Raw genomic sequence first — 19,328 nt, 5'->3', positions numbered from 1 at the left:
AAATATGGGTGTCAGAAGCTGATGTGATGTCAAAGGTCGACTATGTATCAACCATGGAATGGAAAACCCATCAAATGTTTGACAGCAATGGATTTATGATCTTTTGTTCACTAATGTCTTTTGTTTCTCTCGCACCTTAACATTTAGAAAATTGCTTCTCCCAGTACGTACCAGGACCTTATACGACTTTGGAAGACCAGTTGGTAGAGGAGAAAGATGGAGGGTGGAAGGCTCCTAATGGATGTAGGATGGGAAAATTGCTGAAGCACTGACCATATCTGAGTTGCAATACGGCAAGAGTATGAGCACAACAGCAACAACAAAAAATGAAGCAACATTTATCTCATGTCTTGTCGTCGAAAGATACTACACTGTATATTTTTCAAGAGGGAAAACAACTAAAAACATAACACTACTCCTCGTTTTCAAGGGAAATCATCGGGATTGAAATTCTGAGGACCAGTACCACCAGTTGTAAAAGCATCTCCTAGCACAAAGGTAACTTGTGCCACCTGCCATTCAAAAGTGTGCAAAAACAGGTATCAAAAACACAAGACGACCACAATAGTAGGAACGATTGCAAGTTGAAGGACATGCCAATAATGACAACTATGACAATGCTAGGGAGGAAGCATTCACTAATTTTATTACAAATCCTTAGGGATTAAAAACTCAGACCAATAAGACATTTCAGAGTTCCCATCAAATAGAGCTGGTAGTAATCAAACTAGAATGCCAAATGAGATAACATTGTAGATTATCAAATACTCAATCCTTGTCATTCATCAACACTTTCAAGAATCTAAAACACAACTTCAGATTTTGATGCAGGGCATACTACAATTCCAGAAGATTCCGCTTAAAGGTTTGGCTTCCATGATTTCCTAATTTCAGTCTTTCTTATTTTTAGGATTCTTTTAGATTTCCTTTTAGTTTTCTGTTTCCTAGTTTAGTTATTCTTCAAGCCTATATAAAGGCTAGATTAAGTCTTGTAAGAGCTATCCATTACTCAATCAAATTATTAAACACAAAACTTATCTTTCTCTTCTTGCTTGAATTCTCTTCTCTTCTTGCTTATAGCAATCTAGTATTGCTTTCTTTTACCTTGTTCCACATTAGTTGGTATCACCCGCTTAGTTTTAGGTTTTTCATCCTATCACTTGATCCTTTACTTCGCTTCCGCAACACATTTTCATTCCTTTTAAGTACACAAAAAAAAAAATGACTGCTCAACCAGTTACTCTAGCAGCAATCGAAGCTCTCATCAAATCTCATACCGAAATTTCGGAAAAAAACATTACTGAAACTCTTGAGAAGTCCATGGAGGAAAAATTAGGGTTAAGAGATAACAAGCTTGAAGCAATGCAGAATCAGCTTTTCAAGGTTGCAAAACACATAAATATAGATTTGGATATGCCTGAGCTTGTAGACTTAGAAGACAAAACTAAAAACGATACACTTTAGTTTTTACAGAATGATGAAGTACCTAAAGATGTATTGCGTACTTTAAACATTAAGAAACCGTATGAAGGGTTCATAGGTCATTCAAAGAAGAAGCTAGTTTCTCCTACACTCGACAGTGATGATGAAGATGAACGTGAGAACGATCTAGAGAAGAATTGGATTGAAGAACGACGTTTAAAAACTGGTCACAACCCTTACAGTTCTTTACCCGAATATAAGCTAAAAGCTGATATTCCCAACTTCTCTGGAAATTTTCGTATTGAAGAACTAACTGATTGGTTCTTTGAGGTAGAAGCTTTTTTTGAATTTATGGAAGTCCCTGAAGATTCTAAGGTCAAACTTGTGACTTACAAGCTCAAAGGAGGAGCTGCATCCTGGTGGGATAAGATCTGTGATGATCGTAGAAACGCTAACAAATCGAAAATACGTACTTGGACACGTATGAAAACTTTGATCAGGGATAAGTTCTTACCTAGAGACTTTATGCAGCAACTTTTCATCAAATTGCAGAACATTCAGCAGGGGGCACGCACTGTTGAAGAATATGTGTCCGATTTTTATAATTTGGTGGCACGAAATCAACTTAAAGAATTTGAAGAATAGTTAGTTGCAAGATTCATTGAGGGGCTGAATAGATTAATACAAAATGGTATGACTCATTCAGTTTTTACTATGGTCGAAGCGGTGCAGCGAGCTATTAAGATAGAAAATCTCCTTTTTCGTTCTTCTAGGACTTATCCATCCAGACAAGGGCGTTATCAAAATAATTCCAGGGGTACCAATTCATATCAAAACTTTTCTCCAGATACTGTTTTGACTATTCCCAGGCCTCCTTATGATGATGTTAGCCATTCACATCGACAACCTAGCCATATTGTGCCTTATACTCCACCTCTGGCTACACCTATCTTAGCCAATCCAGTTGATCTTCAGCCGGGTCAGCAGTCTCACTCTCTGCAACCAACTCCTCCTACTACAGGGAATCGGTTTCATAACAGGCAACAACAATTTCCACCGCAACAGAGAACTACTAATACTTATGCAAAATTTCGTGGAGATAAGTGCAATAAATGCCAGCAATCGGGGCACACGTCTAGTGATTGTCGGAAATTCAATGCTTTGATTGGTGAACCTCAGTTCATTAATGAAGTCACTGGTGCGCTTAATGAGTTCGAAGATGAAGACTCACCTGGTGATGACGATGAGTTTGTTGGGATGATTCGTCCATTATTCTTACTCAACAATGCAAGTCTCAGAGACACAGTATCTTTAAATCCAGATGTTATATTGGGGGTAAAATCTGCAAGATGATAATTGATAGTGGCAGTGTGGATAATTATATTGCTGATCACGTAGTTAAGAAGCTTGAACTACCAGTAACTTCTCATCCAGAACCTTACACTGTAGGATGGGTTAATGCCTCTAGCACACAGAAGATTACTCTTCAGTGTTATGTGTCATTCTCTTTTGAGGGTTATGAAGACACAGTTCTATGTGATGTCATTAATATGACGGCAACCCATCTTCTTCTTGGCAGACCTTGGCAATACGATCTTCACGCGGTTCACAATGGATTCGAGAATACTTACACTTTTGTTCATAATGGGAAAACCAAGGTTCTTAGTCCATCCAATTCCACTTCAAACTCTTGTGCGCAGACTGATGCTGTCGTAGCCACTGTTATTCGTTCTTTGCACCCACAACATTCTTTACATTCCCATGAAGATTCTAAGCCTATGATTGAGTTGCCTGCAAAGGTGAAGCCCTTATTATTTCAATATAATGTTTTATTTCCAGATGAACTACCAACTGCATTACCTCCTTTACGGAATATTCAACACTGCATCGATTTTATTCCTGGAGCCTCTTTACCAAACCAAGCACACTATCGCTTGAGTCCTGCTGAGCATGAGATATTACAGGGACAGGTAAATGATTTGCTTACAAAGGGTTTGATACGACCTAGCAACAGTCCTTGTGCCAGTCCTGCCTTCTTGGTTAGTAAAAAAGACAATGGATGGAGGATGTGTATCGATTGCAGAGCATTAAATCGCATCACCATTCCTTATAGATTTCCGATCCCGCGTATTGATGATATGATTGATTTACTGTCGGGCTCTATTATTTTTACTAAGTTGGATTTACGCAGTGGTTACCACCAAATACGCATTCGAGGTGGAGATGAGTGGAAAACAGCATTCAAGACACGTGAAGGTTTATATGAATGGCTGGTCATGCCATTTGGGTTATCTAATGCACCTAGTACTTTTATGCGACTTATGAATCAGGTTCTCCAACCCTTTCTCAGTAAATTTGTTATTGTCTATTTTGATGACATACTAATTTTTAGTCGCAGTGAGCCAGAACACCTCCAACATCTTTCACAAGTGTTTCAAGTTCTTGCTGACAACTCTTTATATGTTAATTTGAAGAAGTGTACCTTCATGGCTTCTTCAGTAACATTTTTGGGATATGTGATTTCTACTGATGGTATTCATGTCGATCCTTCTAAAGTTCAAGCAATTGAAGATTGGCCAGTTCCTACTTCTATTCGTGATGTTCGTAGTTTTCATGGTTTGGCTTCTTTCTATCGAAGATTTGTGAAGAACTTTAGCTCTTTTCTGCACCTTTGACTGACTGTCTCAAGAAGGAGAAGTTTGAGTGGACGGAAGCAATGGATAAAAGCTTTATTCTTCTTAAAGAAAAGCTTTGTACGGCACCAATTCTTGCACTTCCGAATTTCAACAAGCCTTTTGAAATAGATTGTGATGCATCTGTTGTTGGTATTGGTGCAGTATTATCACAGGAGGGTCATCCAATTGCATATTACAGTGAGAAGAATTCAGATGCACAAAAGAAATGGTCTACATATGAATTAGAGTTATTGGCTCTTGTTCAATCTCTTAAGCAGTGGCATACTTATCTTATACATAGGGAATTTGTTGTCAACACTGACAACCATGCTTTGAAGTTTTTGAATACTTCTGCTAAAGTTAACAGAATGCATGATCGATGGCTTTCCACACTCAACAAATACACTTTCTCCGTGAGACATAAAAGTGGCAAATTGAATCAAGTTGTTGATGCCTTAAGTAGAAGAAGTCATCTATTAACAACAATTCGTAATGAGAGTTATGCATTTGACTATATCAAAGACATTTATCCAGAAGATGAAGATTTTGGCAAACTATGGGATCAATGCAGTTCTCAAACTCATGGGGTTGATGATTTTCTTATACAAGAAGGTTTTCTTTTTAAAGGGAATCGATTATGTATTCCTCAAGGGTCTTTACGTTTACATCTTATGCGAGAATTACATGGCAGTGGTCTTGGTGGTCATTTTGGGAGAGATAAAACCATTGCCCTGATTGAAGAAAGATATTTCTGGCCATCTTTGAAACGTGATGTACAAAAGTTCGTACAAAAATGCATGGTCTGTCAGAGAGCAAAGGGTACAATTCAAAATACCGGGTTGTATACTCCTTTACCAGTTCCTGATGCACCTTGGGTTGATATAAGTATGGATTTTATACTTGGTTTACCTCGTACTGCTAGAGGTAATGATTCTGTTATGGTCGTAGTTGATCGTTACTCTAAAATGGCTCACTTCGTAGCTTGTAAGAAATCAACTGACGCTTCTAATGTTGCTTCTTTGTTCTTTAAAGAAGTAGTAAGATTGCATGGGGTTCCAAAGTCTATCACTTCTGACAGAGATACAAATTTTTGAGTTATTTCTGGAAAAGTTTATGGATGCGCTTAGGCACAGTTTTACAATTCAGCACAACTTCACATCCGCAAACTGATGGACAGACTGAGGTTGTTAATAGATCACTTGGGAATTTGATTAGAGCTAAGTGCCTGGATAATAGTAAGCAGTGGGATGTGTTATTGCCACATATGGAATTCGCTTTCAACACTTCTGTGAATCGTTCTACTGGGAAAACTCCATTTGAGATTGTGTACTCTAAAGTACCTAATCATACTCTTGATTTGGTAGCCTTACCCACCACACAGAGTACAAACACTGCAGCCGACTCTTTTGTAGACAAAGCAACTGAATTACATAATGAAGTAAAATCTAAACTGGAGAAGTCCAATTCTAAATATAAAGAGGATGCTGATAAACACAAGAGGTTTAAAACCTTCAAGGAAGGGGAGCTCGTGATGATACATCTAAGAAAAGAGAGATTTCCAGTGGGTACTTATAACAAAACCAAGATGAAGAAATATGGTCCTTTCAAGGTTTTAAAGAAGATCAATGATAATGCTTATGTTATTGATCTACCAAATGATTGGAATATCTCCAACACATTTAATGTTCAAGAGATTTTTACGTTTCATGGTGACAATGAACTTCTGGTATGTTTAGACAACTCGAGGACGAGTTTTACTCTAGAAGGGGGGACTGATGCAGGGCATACTACAATTCCAGAAGATTCCGCTTAGAGGTTTGGCTTCCATGATTTCCTAGTTTCAGTCTTTCTTATTTTTAGGATTCTTTTATATTTCCTTTTAGTTTTCTGTTTCCTAGTTTAGTTATTCTTCAAGCCTATATAAAGGCTAGATTAAGTCTTGTAAGAGCTATCCATTACTCAATCAAATTGTTAAACACAAAACTTATCTTTCTCTTCTTGCTTGAATTCTCTTCTCTTCTTGCTTATAGCAATCTAGTATTGCTTTCTTTTACCTTGTTCCACATTAGATTTTCATGCTCAACCAGAGCCTAACTCTTAAAAAACTTAACTTCTCTATCGTTTAACATGTGAGCATAGTCTGCAAGGCCAAATAGCAAACACAAAACTCATGGACAGAACAAAAAGACATCCATAAACGAGGACTGTTCACCCTACTAATTTGACGGATCAGTTGAGTAGCTTAGGTACTACAGAGTTAATAACTTCAGAAGAAACTACCAAAGTTCAACTTAATGCAATCCGAAGAACAAAAATTGCCGGGGGTTGTAAAAAAAATCCATTTCTAGAGAATGCAGTCCGATTTATTCAAGCTTTTCAGTAGATAATGTTACCCGATAATCTTGAGATTTTTCAGTTAGCCTGACGACTCATGGCACTAAAACATATTAATTGGTGTTCGATTCTTGTGGACAAAGTTAAAAGATAGCGTATATACCGTCCTGTGCATGGCTATAAATTCACCTAGGACGCTTTCCCCAACTTCCAATAGTTCATCAATCGACGGCTCAATCTCATCCATTTGATCGTCTGTGGCCTTTAATTCAGATGAAGGCATGTAAGAAACAATTGGTATAATTTTTAATGGAATCGTGATTAAAACTGGCAAGAAAAGAATGCATACGTACCCCAAGTTCGACTATTTCACCAAGGTTTTTACATATAAGATCCAACCGAAGATTAATTAGAGATGATTCAAACAAAATCCTCCACAAATCAATACATCCAAGTGGAGAGCCTCCGCTGGTAAGATCAGAACACTTGACTGAATTTAGTTTCTCTACTGCTTTATTTATCAGCTCTAATGTTTTCTTGGAAGCCTCAGAAAACGCACATTCAAACGGATTGCCTCCCTTATCAAACGGATTGCCTCCCTTGTAGTTCATATTGACTACACCTACAAAACATCCAAGCAGAGTCTCCACGACAGATTTTCTTTCAAATCCTTGCTCCTGGAGATATTTTGCGCGCTCTCCAAAGGCATCTAATATTTCCTTGGTATACATTACCAATTTATTCGGGTCAACATAACGGCGGAAAGATTTATCGTAAAGATACTAATCCAACAAGACCTAGAAGAGAAACACAATTAAAAAAAAATTAGAAAAAATAAAAGAATGGATACTAATTTATAACATTCAAGCAAACGGGAAAGATATGTACAATACCTTTGATTTCTTGAACTTTGAAATATAAACCAAGATCAAGTCAAGAATCTTGTTGGACTCCTTGATAGATGAGGGACTAGAAAAATAAGAATACCGATTCACGTGACATTGTACACAGACTATCGAATATGTGCTGAAATATCAAAACAAGGTTAAGTAATTCAAAAGGATTAATAAAGATAATTAGTGATTCAGCAGAATAAAGACTTACCTTTTGTCGCCAAATATAAGTGTCCTTGGGGTGCTTGGGAAAGATAAGAGGACACGTATACCTATCTACATCAGACTTTCTCAAATGTTCCAGATGCACAGAGAAACTACTTGCAACAAACCGCTGCTCCTCCTGTATCCTGATGAGGTGATCGAGGAAAGAGTCCAACAACCGAGCCTATAAAGAGGCACAGACATTCCATGTCATAAAAAGTATGTCAAATCCAGAATAAAGCGAAGATGCGAGAAAAATTAGTTACCTGCTCTTGCCTGAAATCATCGTCAGATTCTGAATAAACTCTTTGCAAGAGTGTCTTCAGCCACAAGCTTCCCCTAAAGAATTCATCTGCAATACACACATCATGCAACAGGAATTCTCCATAGTGTAAAAGTTTAAGTTTTTCCAACGCACAATAGTTATCATCTGTAGTAACCATGGCGTGAGTCTGCGAAGGTTTCATCAACATCAACTTTAAGCTTCGATCAGATTCTTTGCGAATTCTTTGCGGAAGGTTCATCAACTTTAAGTATTCATCTACATCATCTGGCGATGCCTCACTAAACGACCATGTATTCGACTGGTAACCAATACTGATGTCATTATCCTGTACCCATTAACAAAATCATGAGACTTAGATTGAAATAAAGGCAGAGATGTGAGGTATAAACAATACATACCTCATTGGAAGCATACTTGTCCAGGCCGGATGGCGCTATCTCCATAAGGAACGCAGGGAAAGACCTCTTGTCATCGTACATACAGTTGACATCCGTCCAGTTATCTGCATCACATACTGCTTCTTGGAGAAACATCTTAAGTGGAGAATCTAAATCTATTGATGGTTCCTTGATTTCAGATCTTGAAGATATAATTTGTTTTCTTTGATTTACAACTCTACTAGTTAAGTTAATGAAGTATCCGTCTATCCAATTATCATCCTTGGCAGGTGAAACATCAGTATCAGAGTTTTCGGCTAGGTGTTGCATCCAGATTTTGTTGGCTGCTTGACGCCTTAAGTATATGTCTGTCTTTCTATAATCAGCCATGGTAGCTCAAACACCAGTTGTTGCCTACTTGTTTCTTTAACCACCAGATCAATCTAGGGACAACCAAACATAGATAAAATTCAATTCAAGGATCAGCAATGAAACTCAAAACAATCAGCTAAATTACAAAAATCTCATGTTGGATCGAAACAATCAAAAATCCATCAATAAAAGCATTGTTTCACCTCAAACAATGGTGGAACTCTAAGAAAATCTCATACAGTTGGATGAAAACAATAACCTAACCAATAAAAGTAAACATACAGATCGAAACAATTGAAGACATTCGAAATAAAATCAAACATACAGATCCAAACAATTAGAGACATTCCAGTTCAAATCAAACTGATTTTAGAGAGATTACAAACTCACCGTTCTTAATTTCTTCGTCAGCCAAGAGCAAATAGGGGTTCCCTGTAGCCGGATCTCTCCCCTCAAGACTTTCCTTTTCAACGGGTCCGTTCCTCCCGGGTACCCGTATACTCATCGGTCTTCGATTTATTTTATTTTACCTTCTCTAATGTAACCTAAAAGAGCCAAGCATAGAGCTGTCAAACGGGGCAAGCTAGGGCCAACCCGACCCTAGCTTGCCAACCCGTGGTAGGGTTAGGGTCAGCCCTAGCCCTAGTACTATTCATGGACAAGCCAAAAACCCCAACCCTAATCCTAGGCGGGTCAGTCCTGGCGGGTCGACGGGTTGGATGGTCACTGTTCGAATTTAAAAAAAAAATGAGTTGTGAATGTGGAGATTCGAACCCAGGTCAATTAGGTGGTCACATAGCATACAAACCACTGGACTATGAAATCGGCTTTGCCCATTTTTCCGTCAATCACATATATGATCTATTTACACGGTATTTTTTTTCACCAAAAATAAAGAGTTAAAAACCCTACAGCAAACCTTTCTCATTTCTTCTGCCGCATCACTGTCTCCTTCCTTCCTCGGCTCCTCCACCTCCCTCCTTAGTCCTTCCTCTCTTTTTCATTTTTTCTTACTTTGCTTCTTTACCTTTTTAGATCAAGATTCTCCGCCTTTCACTTTGCTTAGACCTAGATTTTTCTAGGAATTTGATAATCAGTTGATTATCATTTTTTTTATTTATTCAATCAGTTGATTAATATTTGTATGGGAAAAATCGTATACAAACCAACATATTTATCCTCTCCTTATATATATGTTTCTCTCTTTCTTTGGATTTAATATAATGGTTGCCTGATTTGAATGGATTAAAAGAATGGGTGTTCACTGGATCTTCAAATTCTAGACTTGTTCTGTTGTGCATCTTATTTGATAGATCTATGTTTGTTACCAGCTTATTTGTGTATACTTAAAGTTAATAAAGATTTAGATATATATGATTTAACATCTTGAAAGTAAGAAATGAACTGATTGTAAGAAATATCAAGGCCAGGTTTTCTATATTTCGTCAAAGTAACATAATTTAACGGGTTGGCGGGTAACCCGCGGGTTGACCTAGCCCGGCTTGTTTTCTAGTAGGGCTATATATGGCAACCCTAACCCGGCCCGTTTAGACAACAAGCCAAGCCGAGCCGGGTTGAAACAAGCCGGGTTAGGGTCAACCCGCGGGCCGGGTTATTAATTGACAGCTCTAGCCAAGCATTTTAAGGGGCTACCCAAACTGAATTAGGGCCACATAAAAAGACAAAAATAGGTCATAATCAGAAGTTTAATCAATAATCGGTAGAAAACTTTAAATCCCATTTTTTAATGACCAAACTGCCCTTTACAATCCGCAGATAACTATACAATCGGTAGTTAATCAACAATCGGTAGGCAAGATAGTTCATTTAGCTACCGATTATACAGTATAATCTTTGGCGAAATCTTACCATAATCGGTAGTCAAGGTAGTTCATATAGCTTCTGAATATAGAATAGTCTCAAAATCAGATTTTGTAAAAATGCTCTTTTTTCTGAATTTTGGTTGAGCCTATAATCGGTAGTCAAAATGAAGTTATCATGACTTCCGATTATACAGTATAATATTTGGCGAAATCTTACCATAATCGGAAGTCAAGATAGTTTATATAGCTACCGAATATAGAGTAATCCCAAAATCAGATTTTGCAAAAATCCTCTTTTTTCTGAATGATCCTATAATCGGTAGTAAATGAAGTTATCTTCACTTCCGATTATATTATTCTCGAGAATTAAATGACTGCGCCGGTAGTGGACTGAAAACCAAGAAAAAATTCAACATGGACTGACATTCAATTTTCTCGTCCCCCCAGACCCCTTGTATAGCGTACCGACATTGTATTCTTACCACGTTCATGCCCGCACCGATGTTTTTTAACTACATTGGTTGAGCTTATAATCGATAGTAAATGAAGGTATCCTTACTTCCGATTATACAGTGGACCTCTTTACCGAAATCCTAGCATAATCGGTAGTCAAGATAGTTCATATAACTACCGAATATAGAGTTGCTCCAAAATGAGATTTTGCAAAAATCCTCTATTTTTCTAATTTGGTTGAGCCTATAATCGGTAGTCAAAATAGTTCATATAACTACCGAATATAGAGTTTCCCCAAAAATGAAATTTTGCAATCGGTAGCTAAAAAATACCTAAACTACCGATTATGAAGGGGGATACAAGTATTTTCAACCTATTTTGTCTTTTTGTGTGGCCCCTAATTTCGTTAGGCTAGCCCCTAAAAATGCTAGGTAAAATAGGTTATACATGGGTAGCAGAAAAAATAATGTTTTTTTTATAATCCATCTCCGGTAGTGTGGGGTGTTAGTTTTAGGATTTTTTTTTTTTTTGATAAAGATAAAAATGATCAATTTTTTCCTATTGGTTTAGAGAAATTTATTTAACAATAATAATTATCAAAATAGTCAAAAAGATGACATGGAGGTCATTCCCAAGATCTCAATAATACTTTCTCTAAGACCTTCATATTTATTTTGACACCCTTCCTATTTTATGGAACCTACTGTTGGAGATGAATTTAATGTAATTGAAGGTCTAAAATCCTACGTGTCAAAATAAAAAATAACACTCTCACCCTTTGTTGGAGATGCTCTAAGTAGCTTGAATCTAACATCATGCATTTTCAATAGCTACGAGTTGACATTTCGATTTTTTATTAGACTCAATACAGTATAACTTCTATAAAATACTAGGTTTAGGATTAAAATATATATATATATATATATATATTATTTAAAGAAATATTATATTATCGTAAACTACTATTTTATAATTAAACAATATATAATTGTTTCAAAAAATAGTTCTTAACTTGGAGGTTGAATAATACTTGTAGATTAAGTAAAAATTAGATTTTGTGCCCGTGTTACGCACCGGACGGACCCCAAAACCATCTATTTTTGATTTGGTATGACTTGGCTTTGCCTCTCCCCGATCACGATTTGAAATCTAAGAAAATTAATATTTGCACTGACGTGAAGGCTAAGATGTCGACATCAATGGCTCAAGAATGTGTGTTGTTATGTGCTAAAAAAGAGAGAAGAGATCACCATTAGAAACGAAAAAAAAACTAAAAGGAGAAAGATTGAAATAAGTATGAAAGCAATATTAGACTGTAATTTATAAAGAGATTATGATGCAAATATAAAAAAGAAAGAGATAGAGACGATGATTATGACGTAAACCCGTGCCTCATAAACTCATAATCATCAAGAAAACCATCAGAAGTGTTACGAAGTTTATTTGTCTTGTATGGTAAAGAAAATAGAGCATCTATAATTTAAGACAATCTTTCGGTTGTTATCTTGTTGCACCCCTGAGAAACGGGAAAGAAAAAAAAACTAATATATGGAATTTAGTTCAAATTTTTTTCAAACCGTATATACACGGTCAAGATTAAGAAAAAAACAACTTGGTATAAAAACCAATATATGGAATTTAATAAGATTGTTGAAAAGATTTTTAGATACTGATTTTGGTATAAAAATACGGAAATTGGTAAAATAATTATTACGTTTATTTTTGTTATCTTTTTTAGTTTAACGTTTTTTGATATAAAAATTAAAACATGGAAATATTTTCAGTATAAAATCCTTCTTTCATGGAAATTTGAATATTCTAAAATCTTTCTTTCCCTATTAATAAGCTTTTGACGTAACGTCCCTGCTTGACGGTGTTACTTAACGTCCAGTTAAGTATTTGGTGTAAACCCGGTGTAATTTTTTAATTAGGTGTAAATCAACATATAAGTCTTGTACACCCACGTTTCTACTAACGGTTTTAGTGTTTGGCCGTTAAAATCAGGGGGCTTGGACCAATAACGTTCTCTACTAAGGGGGTGTTTTCTAAAAAAAAAATCTTCAACCAATAATGTTACGACATTTGTCTTCTCCAGAATTTTTATAGTTGAAAGCTTTTATCTAATTTAATTTGAGGTGGGTGTCATGCTCACCGTGCAGCGTGGGAGCTGATATGACTTAGAGCTTCTCCAATGGGATGTGTGTGAAGAAAAAAGTCTTCATCCACATAGGATACATAGCAATTTTTGTAAAAAATCATCACTATTGGAGAAGTTCTTAGTCTTTTAAAGGAGGAGTGATATCAATTAATTTTGTAAAAGTATTACTACATTATTTACTAATTGCAATACAAATACAATCACTATTGATGATACTTGAAAATTACTTCTGGTTGCATTATAACAATGTGGCCTCGGATTTTTTGATTGCATTACGGATTACTGGGGATGAAATACAACTTTATTTGAATTTTAAAGAAAAATAAACCAATATTAAATTATATTTCGAGAAAGTTTACTATGTATGAACTTAATTTTTTTTTTCTAGTAGCATTATTATTTTATATATTATTTGGGACCTAATAAAATTAAGGGGAACTTCTGAAATGTATTATTTATGATTTTATTGAATTTATTATTTTAGCACTAAGGGCCTGAGCCATAAATGAGTTACGGTATGGTTTTTTAATTTTTCCTGGCCGAAAACCTGAACAAAAGTATTACATATGAATTTGCGGCCGAGACGCATTGAAAACGGCTGGGAAATTTCTGGGAAGGTTCAGATTTATGGCCGGGAAACATGGAACTACCAACCGTAACCACTATATACGGCCTGGAAATATTAAATACCTAGTCGAAACCCCATAACATCGGCCAGAAAATTATATGTTTCCTGGTCGTAATTCTCCAACTGGATTGAGTTAATGCATTGAGTTTTTTGAGGAACGGATAGTTTTTGAAAAAACTAGCCATTGGGTCATTTTTTCTATAAAATGACCCTTCTCCAATCAAAATCGATAATACAAAACAGCATAGGTTTTTGAGTCTTGGACGGTCAGACAACATTTGGAGAGACAAACGTTGTATCCGACAATCCCAGTCTCATCTCAACCTTACACATCCGACGACCTACATGTTTATAACCTCTTTCATTATAAATTCAAATTTATTAACATTTAATTAGTGGATCACCTCATAACTCAAGATATTCAAAGCAACATTAAATGAAATCATAATATCACATATACATTAATTTGATTTAGTGGTGCCAAGGTGAATCTAACGAGAAGGACGTTTTTTTATTTCTTTTTTGGAAGAATAATTGATATAAATTTATATATATATATATATATAAACACACTATTACTGAAATGATTATGCGTCAAAAAACAAACTTAAAGGATTGGGGTTTGTTTATGGGTAATGCTAATGATTAATTTTAGAATGTATGGACATTATTTGTGTTTGAAAAAAAGCACAGAGCTATCTCGTATTGAACACGATTGAAAGGTCGAAAAAAAAATACATGAGTCATGGATCAACTTAAAATAGTTCCGCTACGACACGACATGTTTTCTTTTTTAGTACGATGTCACCAATTAATTTTTCATGATTATTTGTTCTCATATCCACATGTATGTTCGTAATATGCATAATTAAATGCTTAATACACGAAAAACAAATTACAAAAAAATAACTTCAGAATCTGCAAAAATAAAAAAAGTACTAACAATGAGTGTACAAATAGAAAAAAAAAATTATTTATTTTTATTGACAAAGGTTCTGATATTGTTGTTTCCATGATGAAAAAAGATAACTACATTTATACATGATTGTAACCGTGAAAGATATAAACAGTGATATTAACTTTTATTTAATTTAATTTTTTTAATGATCTTAATTATGAGGGAATCCAATTAATATATATATATATATATGTATGTTTATAATTCTTACATCAGTCGAATATTTTTGGCTGGGATGCGATTGGAATGGTCATATGTCAGCACTACCACTACGTGTAAGCATAGTCACGATTAAGAAGATGATAAAAAGAAACCACCATTTGATGATCAAGAAGATAGTCATGATCTGAATCGTTTGTTTTTGTTTTAATTTTTGGGTTATTCTGACTTTGGGTCATAAATAAATGACCAGAATTGCGTTTCGGCTATAAAAAGTTTAATATTAGAGCTTGGGTTACAAGACCGTGATTGACCGTCCAAAAAAATTAAATAATTGAGTTTTTTAAATTTTGAATGGGCCACAACATTTAAATAGTGTATAACTCAATGTTTAATATTGTTTTTTTAATCCTTGGACGGTCAGATAATATTTTTAAAGAAAAACATTGCATCTTGCCGTCTCAATCTCATCCCACCAAACACATTTAAATAGTGTATAACTCAATGTTTAATATTGTTGAGACCAGAATAGTTGATTCTGGAAGAGTAGTTGTTTTACGACTTGTATCAGAAAATGGGAAGTTAACAGATGGAGAGCTAGCAAATGTTTTCTGAGTGTTGTATGCTCCTGACCTGAACTTGTTGTTCGGTGGAAATAGGTAATATCTATTTATACAAGTCGAAGTGAAACGTACTCTGGTCTCATTAAGAAATGGAAAACGGGTGAGTAAATGGGAGGAGGTGGTAACCGGTAATGCCTGGAATTGATGTTCCATAAAAGAAAGCGTTTTACCATTACTCCCTGTATTTACTAACCGCCTCATCCTTATGACACTTTCTTATAGCGGGGGTAGTGTACGCCGCACGCTGTAAACCGCCAAACCAATACCCAATGAGCATCCCCCAGTTTGTGACATGCGTTGATGTCTCGAGTGTTTTCATGGAAAACATGTAGCACGTTGTTGTTGTACGGCGAGTTAAGCTTGGGAGACTTGCCGGCTCGGTGGTGACCTTCGACGGTCGATATTTTGCATCTTAAGAGGAAATGTAGCCGTTGATTATTGCAACCCTTCGTTTGGTATCCAATTGCATGAAAGCATGATCAGTATGGCTTTAATATGGCCTAGTTTATGCGCGGCCAAAAGTTAGCGTTTTGCATTTGTTTAGGCGCGACCAAATTAGGGCCAAAGGTTGCCATGCGTTAGCTGGTAACCTTGGACGGCTAAGTGATAGACAAATTTATCTGTCTAATTTGTCCTCAATGTTTCGTATTGTTAGTACTCGTTTTCGTCCTTATTATGGTGTTTTTTTGTGTTTGTAGGTATTTTTTGGAAATAAATATTGTTGGAAAATTCGGCTCGAAAAGTTGCTCGGAGCACCCCCGGATGACATTTGATATGCGGACTCTTACTTTGGATAAGGGGCTAATAACTAAGGGGCACCTTCGTCACTATTTACACCCCAGAGCGTCACCTGCTTGTCGCACCCCCGATTTGGTTAGGAGGACACTTTTTCTTCTTCGTTTGAAAAATGAGATTGGGCGGGAAAAAAATACCTTCACCTGCGTATCTTTTAATTTAATTGTTGGGGAGATTTTCTCGGGATTTCAATGCTGGAATGGATTGGTTTACGCCTGTTTCAGTCAAACAGGGTTCGTAAGTGAGTCAGAATCATATAAAAAGGAAGATACGTGAGAATCCAACGCAGCAGAGGTTAGAAAAACGCTCGGGTTTATTTTTGGAAGAACAACGTATATTTTCAATGAATTTGACTCCGTTTGGGACGTGTTTGCTGAAAATAGGAAAGTGGAAGAGATAAATATGGAGAACTAGACACCAACAGAGTGCGTGAAAGAGTTGAAAAGGAAAATATATTCTCGGATCTTGCATGAAGAATAATCAAAAATATTTCGCAATTACTCGAGATTTATTGTTGCTCAGAGTTATAAATAGGCGGATAGGATACTGAGGAGGGGGCAGAGAGTTTTGGGAGAAGTTTAGAGCAACACAAAGTCGAGAATAAATTTCCAGAGAAAAATATTTCTGCTGCTGACGTGAAGAACACATTGTCCAGGACAATCGTTTATCAACAGTAAAAAGGACACGCAGCCGAGGGTCGCAGCTGCAGTAAAAAGGACACCATTGGCACAGTGGTGCGGCTGGCATGGTTGGCATGCCTTGGCGCGGTAGCATGAGAATTAGGGTTTGACATAGATGATGTATGTCGATGTTAAGGGTTCTGCCGTGGAACATGACCCATGTAAAAAAAAAGAGGTACCCCGATAATTCTTGCGTATACATGCTGATTAATTCAATAAATGTGCTAATGGTCATAGTGACATCATGTTAGTTGTACAGTTTTACGATTTTAACCCTAAGCGAAAAATCACCATCAACACAAGTGTAATCAAATATATAATTATTTGTACAAGAAATATTTAAGATTTTCATAGTTACATGTTCTCATGGTAAAAATAAGTCTCATGGTAGTTTATAGTAATTATTAGAATCATTAAACCAAAAATTATTTGATCTCATGTCGTGCCGTTACATCACAGGTTATTTCTAGTTTTCACACAAAACATAAACTCTCTCTCTCTAAAAAAAACAACATGGTTGTTCGCTACACCATTGAAGAAAATATGGCAATCGTTAGAGCGACGCTCACGGTGAGAAAGCTTGACGAAAATCAAGGCATTAACGCGGGAGAAAGTGATGATTCTCAATGGAACCGTATATTTATGGTATTTGTGTCCATAGATGGTAATCAAAATGGAAGATTGATGAACCAAATAAAGGATAGGTTCAATGAGATTTACCTAGAAATGGAAGTTTTTAGGGAACAATTGGCACGGGTGAAGGCGATGAGTCCTGAAATGTCCCTTTTCAATAGAGTGAGTATGTGCAAATGTTTTCTAATCAAGTTAGTTTTGAATAAAATATTAATTTTACTTTGATTTATTTTTTAGGTCGCCTGAGCTCTTCCCCGTTACTAAGTTATTCACCGCAAACAATTTGAACATGAGAAATGTCATTGGATCAGGAGAGAGAGTTTATTGAGATTTACAATCTACCTTGACTATTTAAATGTATTATTCCATGTTTTATTTTTTGCATTTGGCTATAACTATTGAATGTAAAAAAATTACAAAACCAACCATATTAACGGTTGGGTTTACTAGTCGTAAGTATCCGTAACGTGTTAAATCCCAACCGAAAAACCAGCTTCCAAACCGATATCAATATTACGGTTGGGAACATTTTAGAAACCCAGTCGGTATTGCGTCTACGGTTTGGTCGTGGTCCGTTATTCAAACCGCAATTTTTCAGTTTTTATGGTCAAAACGGCTAGGTCATTTTACATTAAAACCTGGCCGAAAATATTTGAAAAAATATGAAACTATTTATTTTGAGACCAAATTTGTTTTTCATTCATTGAATCGGAAAAGCATACATATCTCATTACATTGATAGATCATAAGGATTAAAATAAACTTTTACTCGTATCAGTCAAAATCATAGGTAGTATTTTTGAAGCTGCGATAGCTATCATTTTGTTCAAACTCTTTCCCATGACCTGCCTCATATTGGCGGTGAGCCCTCGACCACTATAGAAACAAAATGTTTGATAGTGTTACTCAAAACAATTTCTAATGAAACAACTTATTAAAAAACTTACTCTTATCGCACTTGGCATTGTGGGATTGGCTTCCTTTTGGTCTTTCATTTCCTTTTTTAAATCTTCGCATTCTTAAAAGACTTTCTCGGATCTCTCCTTAATGCTTTCCAAAATTCTTCCATTATGATTTCCGTTTAGTGCAACAAAAACTATGAACACACGGTTCCAAAAAGACAAGGATGTTTGATCTACGTCAATGTCTAGATTGTCATCATGTTGTCTGACCATCGCCCATGCTCTAACAATCACAGAATCTTCTTCATTGGCGTAGGGAGTCACCATAGTGTTTTTTCTTCTTTTTATGAATGAGAAATGTGTTCGGCCAGGAGTTCATATTAACCCAGCCGTAATTTTCTATTACAGACAAATGTTCTTACTAACCCAGCCGTGAATGCACTACACCAAATCTAGGTTTTACTAACAATATGTTTCCTAACTAATTTTATTTTGGTAACTCAAATGATCCATTATAACTCTAGTAATCCATATAAAGAGTTAGCAAATCATGTAATAGTTACCATATTTAGGAATTAATTCATAAAAACTAAATAACTATTCGAAGTGTAAGATTATTAGTTATTCGTATCTAACACATTTTATACTAAATCACTATTGGAACTATTTCTACCCAAAATTGGATGTATACCAAAATGAACCCCATGGTTATAACTATTTATCATTTTCATTAGTAACACACTAAGGCATAGCTAACACAATGATTTATCTTTAAATTTAGAAAATGTAAAATGAAATTGATGATTCAATAAAAAATAATTTGTTTGGAACCAATTTAAATTCTAGAACCTTGAAACTTATATCCTGGAACCAAAATGATATGGGAACCGAATCCTAACTTGGCTACCAAAAGACCAGGCCGACAGAGAGGAAAATTCATTACCTCTCTTTCT

At 35.8% G+C, this 19,328-nt stretch overlaps 1 protein-coding gene across 2 annotated transcripts; it reads right to left on the bottom strand.

Moving 5' to 3' along the window:
- Positions 1-234: 234 nt before the first annotated feature.
- Positions 235-9,069, bottom strand: LOC113286714. 2 transcript variants are annotated; one of them, XM_026535311.1, is made up of 8 exons: positions 8,954-9,069; positions 8,213-8,634; positions 7,795-8,139; positions 7,536-7,712; positions 7,325-7,457; positions 6,785-7,228; positions 6,595-6,693; positions 235-512 (listed from the first exon to the last, which is right to left on the bottom strand). In XM_026535311.1, exons 2-5 carry the CDS (start codon positions 8,579-8,581, stop codon positions 7,401-7,403), a joined length of 948 nt encoding a protein of 315 aa, XP_026391096.1. In that variant the 5' UTR covers positions 8,582-8,634; positions 8,954-9,069; the 3' UTR covers positions 235-512; positions 6,595-6,693; positions 6,785-7,228; positions 7,325-7,400. The 2 variants fall into 2 exon arrangements, with proteins under 2 accessions (XP_026391096.1, XP_026391095.1); XM_026535310.1 differs by lacking the exon at positions 235-512 and having other exon boundaries at positions 6,343-6,693.
- Between the last annotated feature and the right edge of the window lie 10,259 nt (positions 9,070-19,328).

The sequence above is a fragment of the Papaver somniferum genome, chromosome 6 (assembly GCF_003573695.1).
Source record: "Papaver somniferum cultivar HN1 chromosome 6, ASM357369v1, whole genome shotgun sequence".
NCBI classification, from domain to species: Eukaryota; Viridiplantae; Streptophyta; class Magnoliopsida; order Ranunculales; family Papaveraceae; genus Papaver; species Papaver somniferum.
Note: the sequence above shows the minus strand (reverse complement) of the source record. Positions and strands in the feature narration are given on the sequence as shown.

What these genes read in the sequence shown, in the direction of transcription:
- LOC113286714 (XM_026535311.1), bottom strand. Translation starts at nt 8,581, where the DNA reads ATGGCTGATTATAGAAAGACAGACATATACTTAAGGCGTCAAGCAGCC. An exon ending in ACAAGTATGCTTCCAATGAG is followed by an intron (nt 8,140 to 8,212) that starts GTATGTATTGTT and finishes TAATGGGTACAG; the next exon opens with GATAATGACATCAGTATTGG. An exon ending in CTTATATTTGGCGACAAAAG is followed by an intron (nt 7,458 to 7,535) that starts GTAAGTCTTTAT and finishes TTGATATTTCAG; the next exon opens with CACATATTCGATAGTCTGTG.